Raw genomic sequence first — 21809 nt, forward strand, 5'->3', positions numbered from 1 at the left:
AGCATGTGGATGAAGGTAAAGCAGTGGATGCAGTGTACATGGATTTTAGTAAGGCATTTGATAAGGTTCCCCATGGTAGACTTCTGCAGAAAGTAAGGAGGCATGGGATAGTGGGAAATTTGGCCAGTTGGATAATGAACTGGCTAACCGATAGAAGTCAGAGAGTGGTGGTAGCTGGCAAATATTCAGCCTGGATCCCAGTTACCAGTGGCGTACCGCAGGGATCAGTTCTGGGTCCTCTGCTGTTTGTGATTTTCATTAATGACTTGGATGAGGGAGTTGAAGGGTGGGTCAGTAAATTTGCAGATGATACGAAGATTGGTGGAGTTGTGGATAGTGAAGAGGGCTGTTGGCAGCTGCAAAGAGACATAGATAGGATGCAGAGCAGGGCTCAGAAGCGGCAGATGGAGTTTAACCCTGAAAAGTGTGAGGTTGTCCATTTTGGAAGGACAAATATGAATGCGGCATGCAGGGTTAACGGTAGAGTTCTTGGCAATGTGGAGGAGCAGAGAGATCTTGGGGTCTATGTTCATACATCTTTGAAAGTTGCCACTCAAGTGGATAGAGCTGTGAAGAAGGCCTATGGTGTGCTAGCGTACATTAACAGAGGGATTGAATTTAAGAGCCGTGAGGTGATGATGCAGCTGTACAAAACTTTGGTAAGGCCACATTTGGAGTACTGTGTACAGTTCTGGTCGCCTCATTTTAGGAAGGATGTGGAAGCTTTGGAAAAGGTGCAAAGGAGATTTACCAGGATGTTGCCTGGAATGGAGAGTAGGTCTTACGAGGAAAGGTTGAGGGTGCTAGGCCTTTTCTCATTAGAACGGAGAAGGATGAGGGGCGACTTGATAGAGGTTTATAAGATGATCAGGGGAATAGATAGAGTAGACAGTCAAGAGACTTTTTCCCCGGGTGGAACAAACCATTACAAGGGGACATTGTAATACAAAGATAGGTGGAGGGGCAGGTAGTATGGAGGAGGTGGGGAGGCTGCAGAAAGATTTAGACAGTTTCGGAGAGTGGTCCAAGAAATGGCTGATGAAATTCAACGTGGGCAAGTGCGAGGTCTTGCACTTAGGAAAAAAGAATAGAGGCATGGACTATTTTCTAAACGGTGACAAAATTCATAATGCTGAAGTGCAAAGGGACTTGGGAGTCCTAGTCCAGGATTCTCTAAAGGTAAACTTGCAGGTTGAGTCCGTAATTAAGAAAGCAAATGCAATGTTGTCATTTATCTTAAGAGGCTTGGAATATAAAAGCAGGGATGTACTTCTGAAGCTGTATAAAGCATTAGTTAGGCCCCATTTAGAATACTGTGAGCAATTTTGGGCCCCACACCTCAGGAAGGACATACTGGCACTGGAGCGGGTCCAGCGGAGATTCACACGGATGATCCCAGGAATGGTAGGCCTAACATACGATGAACGTCTGAGGATCCTGGGATTATATTCATTGGAGTTTAGGAGGTTGAGGGGAGATCTAATAGAAACTTACAAGATAATGAATGGCTTAGATAGGGTGGACGTAGGGAAGTTGTTTCCATTAGCAGGGGAGACTAGGACCCGGGGGCACAGCCTTAGAATAAAAGGGAGTCACTTTAGAACAGAGATGAGGAGAAATTTCTTCAGCCAGAGAGTGGTGGGTCTGTGGAATTCATTGCCACAGAGGGCGGTGGAGGCCGGGACGTTGAGTGTCTTTAAGACAGAAGTTGATAAATTCTTGATTTCTCAAGGAATTAAGGGCTATGGAGAGAGAGCGGGTAAATGGAGTTGAAATCAGCCATGATTGAATGGTGGAGTGGACACGATGGGCCGAATGGCCTTACTTCCGCTCCTATGTCTTATGGTCTTAAGGTGAATGGTGGAAGATATAGGGGGGATGTCAGAGGTAGGTTCTTTACCCAGAGAGTAGTGGGGGCATGGAATGCACTGCCTGTGGAAGTAGTTGAGTCGGAAACATTAGGGACTTTCAAGCAGCTATTGGATAGGTACATGGATTACGGTAAAATGATATAGTGCAGATTTATTTGTTCTTAAGGGCAGCATGGTAGCATTGTGGATAGCACAATTGCTCCGCAGCTCCGGAGTCCCGGGTTCGATTCCGGCTTGGGTCGCTGTCTGTGTAGTCTGCGCATCCTCCCCGTGTCTGCGTGGGTTTCCTCCGGGTGCTCCGGTTTCCTCCCACGGTCCAAAGATGTGCAGGTTGGGTGGATTGGCCATGATAAATTGCCCTTAGTGTCTAAAATTGACCTTGGTGTTGGGTGGAGGCGTTGACTATGGGTAGGGTGCTCTTTCCAAGTGCCGGTGCAGACTCAATGGGCCGAATGGCCTCCTTCTGCACTGTAAATTCAATGATAATCTATGATTAATCTAGGACAAAGGTTCGGCACAACATCGTGGGCCGAAGGGCCTGTTCTGTGCTGTATTTTTCTATGTTCCATGTTCTTCATTACATGTTGTAATGTCACTGAGTTTAGGCCCCGTATTTGCAAATGGCCATGGGAATACATAGAACAAAAGCAATGTTGCAATTAAAGCATGGGACAGACGATGAGCTAAAACTATATTGCTCCATTCAAAAAGGAATTTATCTGTTGACCCAGGGGAACATAACTCACTTGTTCTTTACTTCATATCACTTATTCTTTACCCCATATTACTTGGTCTTTCCCCATATTATTGATGGGAAAGCTTGCAATTTATTAATTAATTAGACTAATTAATTAATTTGTCACTTGTCCCAAAGCTGCTTAATCCTATAATATTGTTCAGATTAAAGAAGATGCTCTTTGACACTAAGAATATGCCACTGTAATGACATTCTCCCTGGAGTTGGAACAGAATAAATATATCAGATAGTAAGTATAGTGTGCACGGTACCAATATGAGAGTGCATAAAATATATTTTCACATTTAGGAACTCAGTAAATGTATATAGCCTGAAATATATACTAGATTTTGTTATTAAAGGAGAATTGTACTTCAAAATTATATTCTGAAATCTGACAATTGATGCACGAGGATTTTGGTTAATTTGGTTGTTTTCACATTTTTTGTTGATCAGGATTCTCTTGAAAAATATAGACTCTTTTCAGACTATATTCTTGCTAGTAACCGTTTTTAGTCACTAACTGCCCACTATTATCACATCCTTCAGTTGCCTTAGGTCCAAATTATCCACATTTAATTGCTGCTGAGCCTTTCCTGTTTTTTATATGTCGAGGAAGCCATCTTATGGGAGGCAGGAATGCTTAAAGTGCAACTTTAACCAGAAGTTGGGTTAAAGGTCTGCAAGAATCAACATGGCCTTTGAAAATAACCAATTCACTTTATTTTTTGAACAAATTACTTGTTTTGTTAACAAAATGTAGTTCAGTTTTAAGGAAGTCCTTTAGGAAAATTAAATTAACAGACTTAACAAAAAATCAGCTAAATTGGCTTCTTAAGAAAAAGAATTAAAGGCCATTTTATCCATTATGCGTGAGGGGCTGGTTTAGCACACTGGGCTAAATCGCTGGCTTCTGAAGAAAACCAAGGCAGGCCAGCAGCACGGTTCAATTCCCGTACCAGCCTCCCCGAACAGGCGCCGGAATGTGGCGACTAGGGGCTTTTCACAGTAACTTAATTGAAGCCTACTTGTGACAATAAGCAATTTTCATTTCATTTCATGAATAGGTTTTCTTTCTGTGAGCTATGACCAAGTTACTTAATTTCCTGAATCAATAGTAAAATGTATGCAAGATCTCATTCTTCTAGTTTACTAAGTAACATTTGTGCCACACAAGTGTCAGGCAATAATCATCTCCAACAGGAGAGAATCCAACCATCTTCCCTTGACAGTCATTGGAATTACCATTGCTGAATTCTGCACTGTCAATATCTTGAGGGGGTTACCATTGAGCAGAAACTGAACAGGAGCTGCCACATAAATACTGAATACAAGAACAGGTCATAGGCTAAGAGTCCTGGGTGAGTAACTCACCTCCTGACTTTCAAAGCCTGTTCCCCATCTACAATAATAATATTCTTTATTAGTGTCACACGTAGACTTGCATTAACCCTGCAATGAAGTTACTGTGAAAATCCTCTAGTCACCAAGTCAGTGTAATCAAATACTCTCCACTTATCTGGATAACCGCAGTTCCAACAACACTCGGGAAGCTTGATACCATTCAGGAAAAAACAGCCTGCTTGATTCACACCCCATCCACGACCATCAACATTGATTCCCTCTACCACTGATGCACAATGGTAGCAGTGTGTGCTGTCTACAAGATGCACTGCAGTACCATCCAAACCCACAACCTCTACCACATAGAACAAGGGCAGCATATGCATGGGAACGCCACCTCCTGCAATTTGCATGGGTTTCCTCCCACAGTCCAAAGATGTGCAGGTTAGGTGAATTGACCATGCTAAATTGCCCCTTCGTGTCCAAGGATGTGCAGGTTGTGTGGGGTTGTGAAAAAGGGGTGGAGGAGTGGACTTGGGTAGGGTGCTCTTTCAGAGGGGCGGTGCAGACTTATTGGGTCAAATGGCCTCCTGCACTACAGGGATTCTATGAAAAAGCAGCTGATCATAGTCTTGATCTTGGTGACTAGGAGGTTCATGAACGCCTTACACTTATTGTTGAATGTGAGAGTGGAGGAGACGAGGGATTTAAGAAGAACTTTCTGCTGTAGAGAAAAGAAGCCGGGGTTTTCTTTGAACTCCAGTACGATCCTGGCATATTGAGAAGTTTTAGCAGATTTGTGCAGAATCCGGTAGTACTTTACGTACTCCAGCCAGGTCTGGCGGTGGATGGCCAGACCAGTTATGAGCCATATCCTTTCAAGTATGCATCTCTTGTACTTAAGTAAGCAGAGATTAGGAACATGCTAGTTGAACAGCCAGGGCAAGAGAAAGTAATATTTTATTGAGGACTAGGGCATCAGAGGTAGAGGTGAGGGTGCAGTTGAGCTAATCACTCGCTGCAAGAATGGTGTGAATTTAAATTTGTTTACAGGATGTGTGTCACTGACTAGGTCAGCGTTTAGTGCCCGCCCCTAATTTCCCTTGAGACGGTGATGCTGAGCTGCCTTCTCAAACCATTGCAGTCCATCTCGTGTAGGTACATTCATAGTGCTGTTAGGAAGAGAATTCAGGATTTTGACCTGGTGACTATGAAGGAACGGCGATACAGTACCAAGTTGGGATTCAATGGTTTGGAGAGGAACTTGTAGATGGTGGTGTTCCCATGCATCTGTTGTCCTTATACTTCGAGAGGTAGAGTTAACAGGTTTGGAAGGTGCTGTCAGGAAAGATGGAAGATAGGATGGAGGGCCTAAGACTAGATAGTTGGGATTTTTAAGTGCAGAATTGGGAAATAGATTTTTTCCCCTTGGGCTGGAGACTGAAGAAAGTAGGGATGTGGGTGGAAAGTAATACAAAGAAGTAATCAGATAATTACCCTATCTATGATTGATAAGGTTGGACAGGCAAGACCATGTGAGATGGCAAGGTCAAGGGGATTGGCTCTGAATATGCTTTATGGAGTTTACCTGGGGGAAGGATTTCTGGAGAATGAGGGCAGAGGAGGGAGAGAACATGATGAGTTGAGATGGCGATTGAAGTCACCACGGATGAGACGTTGTTCGATGCAGAGGCTCAGTGAGGAAAACGGTAAAGGTACCTTGATGAGAAAATGTTCATAATATTTGGAAGGGCAGTAGAGAATGATGATTTTGAAAAGGAATTGAGAGTGGTGGAACATTACGCGTTTCCCAAAGGGGGAGAAACTACCAGAGCAATTATGAGACCTTGACAGTCCAAACAGGATGAGTGGTAGAAGATATAGTTTTGGCGGGGGTGGGGGAGGGTTCATTAAGGAAAAAGGTGTCATCACCCCTCTGCCAAGTTGTCAATGCAGTCATCCACAATAGGCTCGCGGATGGCAAGGGCCATATTCACAAGTGAACGGACATTCTGGAGAGGGGTGTGTAGAGGGCTTTGAGAGCAGAGTCACGGGATCAGCAGTGGGAAGGTTGAGTTGGATGGGAAGGATGTTTACAAGGCTAACCCTCAGCGGGTTTACTGGGCCAGATGGCTGACCAGAAAATGGGGTGGGGAAATTAGGGTTGCTGCAAGTAATGACAGTGCTAAGTGCCTCAATTAACCCTTCGGGCATTGCAGATAGAGGCACAGAGGCAAGCTGTTGGCTTAGTTAAAAGGGTGTTGAGTTTGGAACAGTGGCAAGAGAGGAGCAGTTCAAGGGGCACTGAAATATTGGGCTATTCAAAAAATGAAGTGTTTCATACTAAAAATATCCCCTTATTCAAAAGTAAGGGGGGGAAAATCTGAAATCCTCAGCGGACAGAAAAATAGAGTTAGCACTTCCGTTCGGTGACCTTTTAGCAGAACTAAATTATTCAGCGTTGTATACCTACATTGCATAAATACCATTTCATAGTCCCTGTGCTTCCACAATACTGGAAACTATTATGCAAAAGTGCATGATCATCTTTAATTGTTAAAATCTTCAACCTCTCATTTAATGACATTTATCTTGTCCTTCATTTGATTCACATATAGTGCAACTGATATTGTTGGGAATGCTTTCCATGAGTCTGAGAATTGCGGTGGTGGGGGGAGGGTGGTTAACTTCTAATCTATAGCTTTGTTAATTTTTGTCATGCTGCAATAAAATTGACCATCGTATTTCAAGAAAAGTAAATGGTTGCTTGCCTTTCCATTTTAACTCTTTCCTAATATGTCTCTGTGCCTACCAACTCTAATCGCCTTTCTCCAGTCAAAAGCTAATTAGCAATTTGACTTTTAGTGTGTGGTCTTTGGGTGCCTTCTATTTTTGAGTGCATCATTTTGTGAGCTCCACCCAGTGTATTGATTACATACTGAAGGCATATTGTGTAAAATTAGAATATTGGTCTTACTACTTAATTATAGGGCCGAAGCTTCCACTTGAAGAACAAAATAACAGATTGATATTATAACAAGTATAGAGTTTCTGTAACCTGTTTAGAAAATGTAAATTTAATTCAGTTAATGATTGTTATATAACTTGGGGATGGTGGGAATGGAAATGATTGGATTTGTTTATTGTCAGGTGTACCCAGCTACAGTGAAAAGTATTTTTCTGCGAGCAGCTCAACAGATCATTAAATACATGAAAAGGAAATAAAAGAAAATACATAATAGGGCAATACAACATATACAATGAAACTACATAAGCACTGGCATCAGATGAAGCATACAGGGTGTAGTGTTAATGAGGTCAGTCCATAAGAGGGTCATTTAGGAGTCTGGTGACAGTGGGGAAGAAGCTGTTTTTGAGTCTGTTCGTGCGTGTTCTCAGACTTCTGTATCTCCTGCCTGATGGAAGAAGTTGGAAGAGTGAGTAAGCCGGGTGGGAGGGATCTTTGATTATGCTGCCCGCTTTCCCCAGGCAGCGGGAGGTGTAGATGGAGTCAATGGATGGGAGGCAGGTTTGTGTCATGGAGATGGACTGGGCGGTGTTCACGACTCTCTGAAGTTTCTTGCGGTCCTGGGCCGAGCAGTTGCCATACCAGTTGAACACCATATGATATAAATATTGGGGCAGCATGGTGGTGCAGTAGTTAGAAATGCTGCCTCACGGCGCCGAGGTCCCAGGTTCGATCCCAGCTCTGGGTCACTCTGTGTGGAGTTTACACATTCTCCCCCTGTTTGTGTGGGTTTCGCCCCCACAACCCAAAGATGTGCAGCGTAGGTAGATTGGCCACGCTAAATTGCCCCTTGATTGGAAAAAATTAATTGGGTACACTAAATTTAAAAAAAGAAATAAATACTGCATGACAGCAGCTTCTGAGTCTGGACTGATTACAAAATGTGTTCATGGCTAAATGTAACTGTCAGTAGTCATTTATTTTGCAATGTAGTTAATTGGTTTTAATGCAAGATGCAATGTAGTAAATGAAATCGGTCCCTGATGATTCTGCTCATTTCATAGTCAAGTGTCACACTAGTCTGAGATTGCATTAGTACTTAATGTTTCATTTCATCGTACAGTTCTTAAATAATTCAGCTGGTTTTCAAAATAGATTTGCCAGTTACTTGTAATGATTGTTTTCATTTTACATCTTTCATTTATTTTTTTTTAATTTGAATAACGTGCATTGGCAACTCATGAGTTCATTGTAGTGCAGTAACTCTGTTTAATTAGCATGACACTTGCAGCATTACTCAGTGCCTTACAGGGCATTAGAACGTTGTGTTCATGAATTTAAATTTTAATCTGCAAGATTGAATGCAAAATGCAGTTGAAAATAGTATATAGATTAAGTTAATGATTACTTATAAACATTTACAGTGAATTTTTGGTTTAAGACAATATTGCAGAGGCTGTAAGAAAGATGCGACTTTTGAAATAACATGAAATATCATCTTAATCGTCATAAAGTCCAGGAAATTTCAGTCTACCTAAACTGGCCTTTTTAAGTTCTCAATGATTTTATCTACGATGAAACTACCACCAAATATTGCAATAATAAAACTACATAAAACACCAAACACCAAAAACAATTGTGAAAATCAAAATATTTTAAACACTTCAACTTGCCAAAATCAATATGAACTTTCCACTTTGCCAGTATACATGTGAACAATGATGCATATCAGCGTAGCACCTCTACTTGTTTCTTGTTCAGTTATGAAAGCTTTTGCACACGGAAAGTGGAATCGATGATGGTAAAAGGCCTACGTGAGGTGGGAGCTCAAGAACGATGAGTGGGGGAGGTCAAGTCTGATGGAGCATTGGGAAGGGGGTCTATGGTTCTTGAACAGCTTCTGAGTTGCACTGTGAACAACTTTCAAATTGTTCCTTTTGTCATTTGTGTAAACTCTAATCATTTTTTATAACAGTTTGGCTGAGGAGATGAACTGTGAGAAGGTTGCAGAGATGCTTCAGTGTGATCTGGACAAGCTGAGCGAGTTAGCAAATGCATGGCAGATACAATATAATGTGGATAAATGTGAGGTTATCCACTTTGGCAGAAAAAACAGGAAGGCAGATTATTTTTTGAATGACTATAAATTGAGAGGGAAATGTGCAGTGAGCTGTGTGTCCTCGTACACAAATTGCTGAAGGCAAGCATGTAGGTGCAGCAGGCAGTAAAGGCAAATGGTATATTGGCCTTCACTGAGAGGATTTTAGTACAGGAGCAGGAATGTCTTGATGCAATTGAACAGGGCCTTGATGAGACTACACATGGAATATTGTGTGCAGTTTTGGCCTCCTTATCTGAGGAAGATGTTCTTTCCATAAAGGGAGTGCAGCAAAAGTTTACCAAACTGATTCCTGGGAAGGTGGGATTGACATACGAGGAGAGATTGAGTCGGTTAAGATTATATTCACTGGAGTTTAGAAGAATGCGGCGGGGATCTCATAGAAACCTTTAAAATTCTAACAGGGCTAGATACGGTAGATGCAGGAAGGATGTTCTCGATGGTGCGGGAGTCCAGAACCAGCGGTCACAGTCTGAGGGGTAGACTATTTAGGACTGAGATGAGGAGAAATTTCTACACCCAGAGAGTGGTGAACCTGTGGGCTACCACAAAGTAATTGAGGCCAAAACATTGTATGTTTTCAAGAAGGAGTTAGATATAGCACTTGGGACTAAAGGGATCAAAGGATATGGGGGGGGGGGGGGGGGTTAGGTGGGAAAGGCTACTGAATTGGATAATCAGCCAAAGCAGAGCAGGCTTGCAGTGTCAAATGGCCTCCTATTTTCTATGACAGCAGCAGATGTCACCGTCAACACCAGCGAAATGATCATTTGTTATTGTTGTTGACATGCATCCTTGAAAGTGAGGGTACTCTTTTACCTAAATATCTAATGTGCATCATGTTATTTGCATCGGACTTTTAGTTTAGTGTCTAATACTATATGGTTTATAACTAGGCTTGTATTAGTTTGTTTTGTTTCCCCACCTGCTCCCTACCCCACTCCAACCAACCTGCACAAAAGCATTTTTTTCTTGTGTGAATCCCTCTTAAAAAGATTTCTACCCATAAGATTCGAAATGGCCCCAAGTTATAAATGACATTATTAGTGACTAGGCAAATGCATTGTGGCATCACAAATAATGGGCTGGATTCTCCGTTCCCCCAGCTGTGTGTTTCTTGGTGGCGTGCCGTTCACTAGTGGTGGGATTCTTTCTTCCCGCAGCTAGTCAATGGGATTTTCAATTGAAGACACCCCACGTCACTGGGAAACCCGCAGACAAGGGTGCGTTGCCAGCGGGAAAAGAGAATCGCAACGGCTGGAGAATTCTGGCGTATGTCATGTATAACTTGGGCTATTTTGAAGCTGACAAGGTAAGAACCTTATTCGAGAGATTCACACAGGGATAAAGGCAGACATATGTTTAAGGACTTTATAAAGTTTGCAAACAAGACTGTAATAAGCAATATAAAGTTGGCATTCATCTAAAATTACTGTACATACTGGAGTGAATTCCTAAAATATTCATTCTTGGCTTTGTTGTAGTACTGTAGGAAAGGACATGACTGACGCAGAATGGTGTATTGGGCACATTGTGTGAATAGTGGGTATCAGCTGATGAGATCTTTTTACTGCTCACAGGCAAGGGAAATGGCTGCCACCACCCTGAGTGGTCTGCTGCAGTGCAATTTCCTGACTATGGATAGTTCCATGCAGAGTCACTTTGAACAGCTCTGTAAGACCAGACTCCCAAAGAAGAGGAAAAGAGACCTAGGCGCAGTGGCGGATACAATTCCTCCAGCAGGTAAAAAGAAGTATCTGAATTTGCAGGAAAATAAATTGTTTAATACCTTGCATCTTGTTTCCCCCATTGGTTGTCAGAAGGTGAACCAGCAAATGTGCAAAAGTTAAAAGCTCCGGGACTTCCGGATGCGGCTATGCCTAGGTAGGTCGCACGTTCGGCAGCTCCCGCCGGGAACGGGCTTTTGGGCTCTGTAGAGGGGCCCCAACGGCAATTGTTCGACGGCTTCCAGTGTGGGAAGGTGACAGAAAGGTCCCCCCGACATTATATGGATTGGACCAGGAGTGGAGCGGTGAAAAAAGTGATCTTGGAGCAGCGAAAAGTGAGAGGGAGAAAAAGCAAGATGGCGGCGGGTGGAGACCAAGCAGCATGGGCGCAGTGGTCGCAGGAGCAGCAGGGATTTCTGAGACGCTGCTTTGAGGAGCTGAAAACCGAAATGCTGGCGCCAATGAAGGCGGCGATTGAGAAACTAGTGGAGACCCAGAAGGCCCAAGGGGCGCCGATCCGAGAGGTGCGGCAAAAAGCCTCGGAGAACGAGGACGAGATCTTGGGCCTGGCGGTGAAGGTGGAGGCGCACGAGGCGCTGCACAAGAGGTGGGCGGAAAGATTTGAGGACCTGGAGAATAGGTCAAGGAGGAAGAATCTTCGGATTCTGGGTCTCCCCGAAGGAGTGGAGGGGCCCGATGCTGGGGCATATGTGAGCACGATGCTCAATTTGCTGATGGGCGCGGGAGCCTTCCCGAGGCCTCTGGAGCTAGATGGGGCTCACAGGGTCCTAGCAAGGAGACCCAAGGCCAACGAGCCGCCAAGGGCTGTCGTGATGAGGTTTCACCGCTTCATGGACAGAGAGTGTGTCCTGAGAATGGGCCAAGAAAGAGCGGAGCAGCAGGTGGGAGAACACGGAGATCCGAATCTATCAGGACTGGAGTGCAGAGGTGGCTGAGAAGAGAGCTGGTTTTAATCGGGCTACGTCGGTGCTCCATCGAAAGGAGGTGAAGTTCGGTATGCTGCAGCCAGTGCGATTGTGGGTCACGTTCCAGGATCGGCACCACTATTTCGAAACGCCTGATGAGGCATGGAGTTTTATATGGACTGAAAAGTTGGACTCAAATTGAGGGTTTGTTGTGGGGGGATGTTTACTGTGTATATAATGTTCATTACGTTTAGGGAATGTTCCTCTGGTTTGGGTGCTGGATGGGTGAAGGGATTGGATGGGGAGAGTGTGGGCGTCGGTGTTGGAGGGGCAGACCCCCACGAAGGAAGAGGGGGAGTGGAGGCCCGGGGGTGGGGAATTGGGGTAAGGCCGCAAAAGGAGCTGCGCCAGAGGGGGCGGGGCCGGCTCAGGAAAGCGCGGGCTTTTTCCCGTGCTAGGGAAGGACGGGGGTGGGGGCCAGGGGGGGATGGGCGGTGCTGGAGAGGAGCGCACACTGACTGCCAGGGAGTGGGAGGGGGGATTCTCACATAGGAGGGGGTCGATAGAATGGCGGGAGAGGCCGGGGTCAGCAGGAGTCAGCTGACTTACAGGAGTGTTATGGGGGGAGCAAAAGGGCTAGATGTGGATCTAGCGGGGAGAGGGGGGGTACAGGGTTGCTGCTGCATTGGCCAAAGAGGAGCTGGAAGTAGGAGAGGTGGTCGGGGCGGGGGTCCGCCGTCTGGGGGACTGGGTGGTGCGGGCACGTGGCTGGCCTAGAAAAGGAGATGGCTAGTCGGGGCGGGGGGGGGGGTGAGCAGCCTTCCAATCCGTCTGATAACTTGGAATGTGAGGGGCCTGAACGGGCCGGTCAAGAGGGCCCGGGTATTCGCGCACATAAAAGGACTGAAGGCAGACGTGGTTATGCTCCAGGAGACACATTTGAAGGTGGCAGATCAGGTTAGGCTGAGAAAGGGATGGGTAGGACAGGTATTCCATTCGGGGCTGGATGCGAAGAACAGTGGGGTTGCAATACTGGTGGGGAAGCGGGTGTCGTTTGAGGCAATGAATATTGTAGTAGATAATAGAGATCGATATGTGATGGTGAGCGGTAGGTTGCAGGGGGTGCGGGTGATACTGGTAAACATATATGCCCCGAACTGGGATGATGCCGGATTTATGAAACGCATGCTGGGTCGGATTCCGGACCTGGAGGTAGGAAGCTTGATAATGGGGGGGGTTAGGAGAGGAGAGGGACCAGCGCCCGCTGTGGCATCTAGATGTGGGATTATTGGCAGATGAGGAGGTGTGCGGGCGGGCGCAGGGGTGCATTGAAAGATATTTGGAGGCCAATGACAACGGGGAGGTGCAGGTGGGGGTAGTTTGGGAGGCGTTGAGGGCGGTGGTCAGGGGAGAGTTAATCTCCATCAGGGCCCACAAGGAGAAGAGAGAGAGCAGGGAGAGGGAGAGGTTGGTGGGGGAGATCTTCAGGGTGGACAGGAGGACTTCCGGATGCGGCTATGCAGAGCTAGGTCGCATATTCGGTAGCTCCTGCTTGGAACGGACTTTTGGGCTCTTTACAGGGCCCCCACGCCATTTGTTTGACATTTCCCGGTGTGGGAAGAAGACTGCAACATTCCCCTGACAGTGTCCCCCAGGAATGGTATGTCTCTTGGTAACCAGACCCGGCAGAAACAGTAAACGATTTGGCTGTAACTGCAGGGGAGAGAGGGGCCTCTTCCAGCATGCAGGCGGGGGAAGGGCAAGCTTAAAGCTGCAAGCTAACTTGAGGGCCTTTATTAAAGGTGAATTCTAGCAGCAGAGGGAACAACTGTGAAAAGATCTACCAAGGCCATTGAAGAAGTGGGGACGAGGTTTCCGGTGGCGGCCATGGAGGAGTAGGTCGCGCATTCGGCAGCTCCCGTCTGGAACGGACTCTCAGACCTTTTTCAGGAGTTTCCACAGACTTTTGGGGGCAGATTGGTGAAGCGAACACTGCCAAAAGGATTCCCTCTCGAGACTTCATGTTGCGGCTATGCGGACCTAAGTCGCACATTCGGCGGCTCCCGCAAAAACGGACTTTTGGGCTCTTATCAGGCCCCCAAGGGCACTTTTTCAACGTTTCCCGGTGTAGGAAGGAGTTAATAATAGCTCCCCGTCAGTATATGGCTTTAACTAGGAGCGGGGCGACAAAAAAGGTGGTGGTGGACCAGAAGAAGGGAGGGAAGAAGGACAAAATGGCGGCGGGCGGAGACCAGGCAGCGTGGAGGCAGTGGGCGGAGGAGCAACAGGAGGGGATCCAGCACTGCCTCAGAGAGATTAAAACGGACCTGCTGGAGCCGATGAAGGCTTCTATTGATAAGCTGCTGGAGACACAGACGGCCCAGGGGGTAGCAATCCGAGAGGCTCGACAAAAGATCTCTGACAATGAGGACGAGATCTTAGGCCTGACGGTAAAGGTGGAGGCGCACGAGGCGCTCCACAAGAAATGGCAGGAGCGGTTTGAGGAGATGAAGAATTGGTCGAGGCGGAAGAATCTGCGGATTCTGGGCCTCCTGGAGGGGCCGGACGTGGGGGCCTGTGTGGTCACCATGTTGAACTCGCTGATGGTAGCGGGGTCTTTCCAGGGGCCCCTGGAGCTGGAAGGGGCCCATAGAGTGTTGGCGAGGAGGCCCAAGGCGATTGGGGACTGCGGTGGATATGTTATGCCTATTTTTGGTTTGGGGGGGGGGGGGGGGGGGGGGGGGGGGGGGGCCTTTGCATTGTTTTGGGTTTCTTTTTCTTTGTGTTTTTCTCTTTCGGGTTGGGGAGGGTGGATGGGGCGGGTTGGGCACTGTTTTGGCTGGTGGCGGGGCCTGGTAGGTGGAGAGCATGGGCTTTTTTCCTGTGTCGAAGACTGGGGGGGAGCGGGGCCGGGGCGGGGAAGCGAGGATTGTTTCCCATGCTTAGAACGGAGGGGGGAGGGGGAGAGCCTGTGGAAAGGGGAGCGGGAGAGGAGGGTGTGCCACACAATGGGAGGAGTCGAAGGGGAGGTGGGAGTGGTCGGGGTCAGCAGGAGTCAGCTGACTTGCGGAAGTGCAATGGGGGGAGTAAACCAGCTAGGATGGGTCCTAGCCTGGGGGGGCGGGGGGTGGGTGGGGGGGAATCGAGTTGCTGCTGCTAAGGTCAAGGAGGAGCTGGAGCGAGTGGGGGGGGGGTCGAGACGGGGGTATGCCGCTGTGGGGAACGGGCCGGGTGTAGGGTGCGGGCGCGTGGCTTGCCGAGGAGGGGGTCATGGCTAGTCAGCGGGGGAGGGGGGCGGGTAGCCCCCTGATCCGGCTGATAACCTGGAATGTAAGGGGACTGAATGGGCCGGTTAAGCGGGCCCGCGTGTTCACGCACCTGAAGGGGCTGAAGGTGGATGTGGTTATGCTCCAGGAGACACACCTGAAGGTGGCAGTCCAGGTAAGACTGAGGAAAGGGTGAGTAGGTCAGGTGTTTCACTCGGGGCTAGATGCCAAAAATTGAGGGGTGGCGATCTTGGTGGGAAAGAAGGTGTCATTAGAGGCGTCGAGCATTGTGGCAGATAATGGCGGTAGGTACATAATGGTAAGTGGTAAGTTGCAGGGAGAGAGGGTGGTACTGGTCAATGTGTACGCTCCGAACTGGGACGATGCGGATTTTATGCGACGTATGTTGGGTTGGATCCCAGACTTGGAAGTGGGGGGCCTGATAATGGGGGAAGACATTTAACACTGTGTTGGATCCGGCACTGGATCGCTCCAGCTTGAGGACGGGTAAGAAGCCAGCGGCGGCTAGAGTGCTGAGGGGATTTATGGACCAAATGGGAGGGGTGGACCCTTGGAGATTTGCAAGGCCGGGGGCTAGGGAATTTTCATTCTTCTCATGTCCATAAGGCTTATTCACGAATCGACTTTTTCATTTTGAGTAGGGCGCTGATAGCGAGAGTAGAGGATACCGAGTATTCGGCAATAGCCCTTTTGCACCACGCCCCGCATTGGGTGGACTTGGAGATGGGGGAGGAGAGGGACCAGCGCCCGCTGTGGCGTTTGGAGGTGGGGCTGTTGGCGGACGAGGAGGTGAGCGAGCGGGTCCGAGGAAGTATAGAGAGGTACTTGGAGACCAACGACAATGGGGAGGTCCGAGTGGGGATGGTATGGGAGGCACTGAAGGCGGTGGTGAGGGGAGAGCTGATCTCCATTAGGGCACACAAGGAGCGGAGGGAGTGGGGGGAGAGGGAGAGGCTGGTGGGGGAGATGGTGAGGGTAGACAGGAGGTATGCGGAAGAGCCTGAGGAAGGATTGTTGAGGAAGAGGCGTAGTCTCCAGGCCGAATTCGACCTGATGACCACCAGGAAGGCGGAGGTGCAGTGGAGGAAGGCCCAGGGGGCGGTCTACAAGTATGGGGAAAAGGCAAGCCGGATGCTGGCGCATCAGCTTCGGAAGCGGGACGCAGCTAGGGAGATCGGGGGAGTTGAGGACAGGGGAGGGAGCGTGGTGCGGAGTGGGGTTGGCATCAATGGGGTCTTCAGGGACTTCTACAAGGAATTGTACCGATTCGAGCCCCCACGGGAGGAGGGAGGGATGGGCTGTTTCCTGGACCAATTGAGGTTTCCAAAGGTGGAAGAGGGACTGGTGGCGGGACTGGGGGCCCCGATTGGGCTGGAGGAGCTGATCAAAGGGATAGGAAGCATGCAGGCGGGGAAGGCACCGGGGCCGGATGGTTTCCCGGTCGAGTTCTATGAAAAATATATGGACCTGTTGGGCCCGCTGTTAGTTAGGACCTTTAATGAGGCAAGAGAGGGGGGGGCTTTACCCCCGACCATGTCCCAGGCACTGATCTCCTTGATCCAGAAGCGGGACAAGGATCCCCTGCAATGTGTGTCTTACAGACCGATTTCCTTGCTAAATGTAGATGCCAAGATGCTGGCGAAGGTCTCAGCCATGAGGATTGAGGATTGTGTGCCGCAGATCATCCATGAAGACCAGACGGGGTTTGTGAAGGGTAGACAGTTGAACGCGTATGTGCGGAGGCTTTTGAACGCTATCATGATGCCGGCAGGGGAGGCGGAGATAGTGGTGGCGATGGACGCTGAGAAAGCCTTCGATAGGGTAGAGTGGGGGTACCTGTGGGAGGTGCTGAAGAGGTTCGGGTTTGGGGAAGGGTTTGTCAGGTGGGTTAGGCTGTTGTATGAGGTCCCGATGGCGAGTGTGGCCACAAATAGGAGGAGGTCCGAGTACGTTCGGTTGCACCGAGGGACGAGACAGGGATGTCCCCTGTCCCCCCTGCTCTTCGCACTGGCGATTGAACCCCTGGCTATGGCACTGTGAGAGTCGAGGAACTGGAGGGGGTTGGTGCGGGGTGAGGAGGAGCATAGGGTGTCGCTTTATGCGGACGACCTGCTGCTGTTTGTGGCGGACCCGGTGGAAGGAATGCCAGAGGTAATGAGGATCCTTAGGGAATTCGGGGACTTTTCGGGGTACAAGCTCAATATGGGGAAGAGCGAGCTGTTCGTAGTTCAGCTAGGGGACCAGGAGAGGGGGATTGGCGAGCTCCCACTAAAAAGGGCAGAGAGGAGCTTCAGATATTTGGGGGTCCAGGTGGCCAGGAGCTGGGGGGCCCTGCATAGGCTTAACTTTATAAGGCTGGTGGAGTAAATGGAGGAGGAGTTCAAGAGGTGGGACGCGTTGCCGCTGTCCTTGGCGGGTAGGGTGCAGTCAATCAAAATGACGGTGCTCCCAAGGTTTTTGTTCCTGGTCCAGTGCCTCCCCGTGTTTATCCCGAAGGCTTTTTTCAGGCGGGTTAACAGGAATATAATGGGGTTTGTGTGGGCGCGAGGGACTCCGAGGGTGAAAAGGGTGTTCCTGGAGCGGAGTAGAGATAGGGGGGGCTGGCGCTGCCCAACCTCTGTGGGTACTACTGGGCCGCCAATGCGACGATGGTGTGCAAGTGGGTGATGGAGGGGGCTGCATGGAAGAGGCTGGAGACGGCGTCCTGTGTGGGTACGAATCTGGGGGTGCTGGCAATGGCGCCACTGCAGCTCCCTCCAAGGAGGTATACCAAGAGCCCAGTGGTGGTGGCGGCCCTCAAAATTTGGGGGGGGTGGAGGCGGCATAGGGGGGAAGTTGGGGCCTCGGCGTGGACCCCATTACGGGGGAACCACCGGTTCGCCCCAGGAAGAACAGGTGGAGGGTTTTTGGGGTGGCACAGGGCAGGGATACGAAAGTTGGGGGACCTGTTTGTGGACGGGAAGTTCGCGAGCTTGGGTGAGCTGGAGGAGAAGTATGGGCCCCTCCCCGGGGAACACCTTCAGGTACTTACAGGTAAAGGCATTTGCCAGACGGCAGGTGGTGTAATTCCCGCGGCTACTGCCACACACAGTACAGGACAGGGTGCTCTCGGGGGGTGAGAGTGGGGAAGATCTCGGAAACTTACCAGGTGATGCAGGAGGAGGAGGAGGCCTCGGTGGTGGAGTTGAAAGGTAAGTGGGAGGAGGAGTTGGGAGAGGAAATCGAAGAGGGGACGTGAGCAGATGCCCTAAGGAGGGTGAATTCTTCCTCTTCGTGCGCGAGGCTCAGCCTCATACAGTTTAAGGTGCTGCACAGGGCACACCTGACCGGGACAAGGATGAGCCAGTTCTTTGGGGGTGAGGGCAGGTGTGTTAGGTGCTCAGGGAGCCCAGCAAATCTCACCCATATGTTCTGGGCATGCCCAGCGCTGGAGGAATTTTGGAAGGGCGTAGCGAGGACGGTGTCGAGGGTGGTAGGATCCAGGGTCAGACCGGGATGGGGGCTCGCAATATTTGGGGTGGCAGAGGAGCCGGGAGTGCAGGAGGCGAAAGAGGCCGGAATTCTGGCCTTTGCGTCCCTGGTAATCCGGCGAAGGATTCTCCTTCAGTGGAAAGATGCGAGGCCCCCAAGCGTGGAATCCTGGATCAGCGATATGGCAGGGTTCATTAAATTGGAGAGGGTGAAATTCGCCTTGAGAGGGTCGGTACAAGGGTTCTTTAGGCGGTGGCAACCGTTCTTAGACTTTCTATCAGCTCGGGGGGGGGGGGGGGGGGTTTACTTTATTTTTGTTTATGTTATTTACCTGGAGGGTCTGAGGGGATGTATACACCTGTTGTGTTAAGTCGGGGTGTTAATGTTAATTTATTATTTATGTACAGGGGGGGAGGGGTTTGGGGGGTTGCTTTTTTAGATTGTGTTTTGTACTTAACCCTGTTAGGTTCTTTTTTCTTTCTCATTTTGTTATTGATATTTTATGAAAACCTTTAAAAAATATATATATTTTTTTTTAAAAGGCTGGACAGGAGATATGTAGAGGCCCCTGAGGAGGGACTACTCAGGGAGCGGCGGAACTTCCAGACGGAGTTCGACCTGTTGACCACAGGGAAAGCAGAGGCACAGTGGAGGAAAGTGCAGGGGGCGACGTATGAGTATGGGGAGAAGGCGAGGCGGATGCTGGCACACCAGCTTCGTAAGAGGGAGGCAGCGAGGGAGATAGGTGGAGTTAAGGATAGCGGGGGGAATACGGTGCGGAGTGCGGTGAGAATAAATGAGGTATTTAAGGACTTCTATGGGCATCAGTACAGATCTGAGCCCCCAGCGGGGGAAGAGGGGATGTGACGATTTTTGGATCAGCTGAGGTTCCCGAGGGTGGAGGAGCAGGAGGTGGCTGGTTTAGGGGTGCCAATTGGGCTGGAGGAGCTGGTTAAAGGATTGGCGAGCATGCAGGCGGGGAAGGCCCCGGGGCCAGATGGGTTCCCGGTCGAGTTTTACAGGAAATACGTGGACCTGCTGGGCCCGTTGCTAGTGAGGACTTTCAATAAGCCAAGGGAGGGGGGGACCTTGCCCCCGACAATGTCTGAGGCACTAATCTCTCTGATCCTGAAGCGGGACAAGGACCCACTGCAGTGTGGGTCATATAGACCGATCTCGCCCTTTGGATTTCGGCGGCAGCGGTGCGCAGGGGCCTTCTGGGAGGTGAGTAGTTAGTTTAAAACCACTTACCTTTACAGGAGCAGCCCTTTGGATTTCGGCGGCAGCGGTGCGCAGGGGCCTTCTGGGAGGTGAGTAGTGTATTTAAAAAGCCTTGCCTGGTCCCGTGTCTGTTCTTCTTTTCAGTTTTATTTGTTTTTATATAAGGCGGGAACCGGAAGTTCTACCTCTGGCAAGTGCCCCCCCCCCCAAACCAATAAATTCTGGTGGAGAGGAAACCCGAGACACTACACGTGTAGTGTCTCCCACCCGCCCTCCTCCTCTAACCTAATAATAAGACCCATTGGTGTAAGGTAAGTGCCATATTATATTATTATATTATTAGCATTGTGCAGGTCAAGGATCGGTGGTGGAGGAGCAGTCTCTGTCAGCGAGAGAACCTGAGAACATCTCAGACACTCAGAAGGCAAGTAAGTGATTTTTACTTTTATACCTTTTTTCAAATTGTGTGTGTCGGGGGGAAACTGAAGCGACATCACAGAAAAGCTGTGACCTGAGTGGCTGGTTGGGATTCTAACCTAAATTTTAAAAAAAATTTGAGTATTTGGGAACTAATTAAACATAATAACTTAATTATAATTTAGAGGATATCTAAGCCAGAGATCGGAGAGTATTATAGTTAGCTATCGCATTTCTATTAGAAATCTAGTGCTAGGAAACAGATAGTTGACAGTAACTTTGCAATTTAAAAAAAAAAGTATTTAAAAAAAAAAAAAGACAAATTTTAATTTTAATTAATTGACGCAATGTCAGTTAGAGGGGTGCTGTGCTCTGACTGTGAGATGTGGCAGGTCCGGGAGGCTTCCAGTGTCCCGGATGGCTTCATCTGCAGAAAGTGCACCCAACTGCAGCTCCTCACAGACCGCATGGTTCGGTTGGAGCAGCAATTGGATGCACTTAGGAGCATGCAGGTGGCGGAAAGCGTCATAGATCGCAGTTATGTAAATGTGGTCACACCCAAGGTGCAGGCAGAGAAATGGGTGACCACCAGAAAGGGCAGGCAGTCAGTGCAGGAATCCCCTGTGGTTGTCCCCCTCTCGAACAGATATACCCCTTTGGATACTGTCGGGGGGGATAGCCTATCAGGGGAAAACAGCAGCAGCCAGAGCAGTGGCACCACGGCTGGCTCTGATGTTCAGAAGGGAGGGTCAAAGCGCAGAAGAGTAATAGTAATAGGGGACTCTATAGTCAGGGGCACAGATAGGCGCATCTGTGGACGTGAAAGAGACTCCAGGATGGTATGTTGCCTCCCTGGTGCCAGGGTCCAGGATGTCTCCGAACGGGTAGAGGGAATCCTGAAGGGGGAGGGCAAACAGGCAGAGGTCGTTGTACATATTGGTACTAACGACATAGGCAGGAAGGGGCATGAGGTCCTGCAGCAGGAGTTCAGGGAGCTAGGCAGAAAGTTAAAAGACAGGACCTCGAGGGTTGTAATCTCGGGATTACTCCCTGTGCCACGTGTCAGTGAGGCTAGAAATAGGAAGATAGAGCAGACAAACACGTGGCTAAACAGCTGGTGTAGGAGGGAGGGTTTCCGTTTTCTGGACCACTGGGAGCTCTTCCGGGGCAGGTGTGACCTGTATAAGATGGACGGGTTGCGTCTAAACCGGAGAGGCATAAATATCCTGGCCGCGAGGTTTGCTAGTGTCACACGGGAGGGTTTAAACTAGTATGGCAGGGGGGTGGGTACGGGAGCAATAGGTCAGAAGGTGAGAGCATTGAGGGAGAACTAGGGAATAGGGACAGTGTGGCTCTGAGGCAGAGCAGATGGGGAAAAGTTGCTGAACACAGCGGGTCTGGTGGCCTGAAGTGCATATGTTTTAATGCAAGGAGCATTACGGGTAAGGCAGATGAACTTCGAGCTTGGATTACTACTTGGAACTATGATGTTATTGCCATTACAGAGACCTGGTTGAGGGAAGGGCAGGATTGGCAGCTAAATGTTCCAGGATTTAGATGTTTCAGGCGGGATAGAGGGGGATGTAAAAGGGGAGGCGGAGTTGCGCTACTTGTTCGGGAGAATATCACAGCTATACTGCGAGAGGACACCTCAGAGGGCAGTGAGGCTATATGGGTAGAGATCAGGAATAAGAAGGGTGCAGTCACAATGTTGGGGGTATA

At 49.0% G+C, this 21809-nt stretch overlaps 1 protein-coding gene across 2 annotated transcripts in view; it reads left to right on the top strand.

Moving 5' to 3' along the window:
* The window catches only part of LOC140424480 (proteasome activator complex subunit 4-like), a 231193-nt gene that overhangs the window by 185327 nt on the left and 24057 nt on the right, over nt 1-21809 (top strand). For both annotated transcript variants that reach the window (XM_072507869.1, XM_072507870.1), the window contains one exon: nt 10619-10781. In XM_072507869.1, coding sequence (XP_072363970.1) covers nt 10619-10781 — 163 coding nt within the window. The remainder of the gene's footprint in view (nt 1-10618; nt 10782-21809) is intronic.

The sequence above is a fragment of the Scyliorhinus torazame genome, chromosome 1 (genome assembly GCF_047496885.1).
Source record: "Scyliorhinus torazame isolate Kashiwa2021f chromosome 1, sScyTor2.1, whole genome shotgun sequence".
NCBI lineage: Eukaryota > Metazoa > Chordata > Chondrichthyes > Carcharhiniformes > Scyliorhinidae > Scyliorhinus > Scyliorhinus torazame.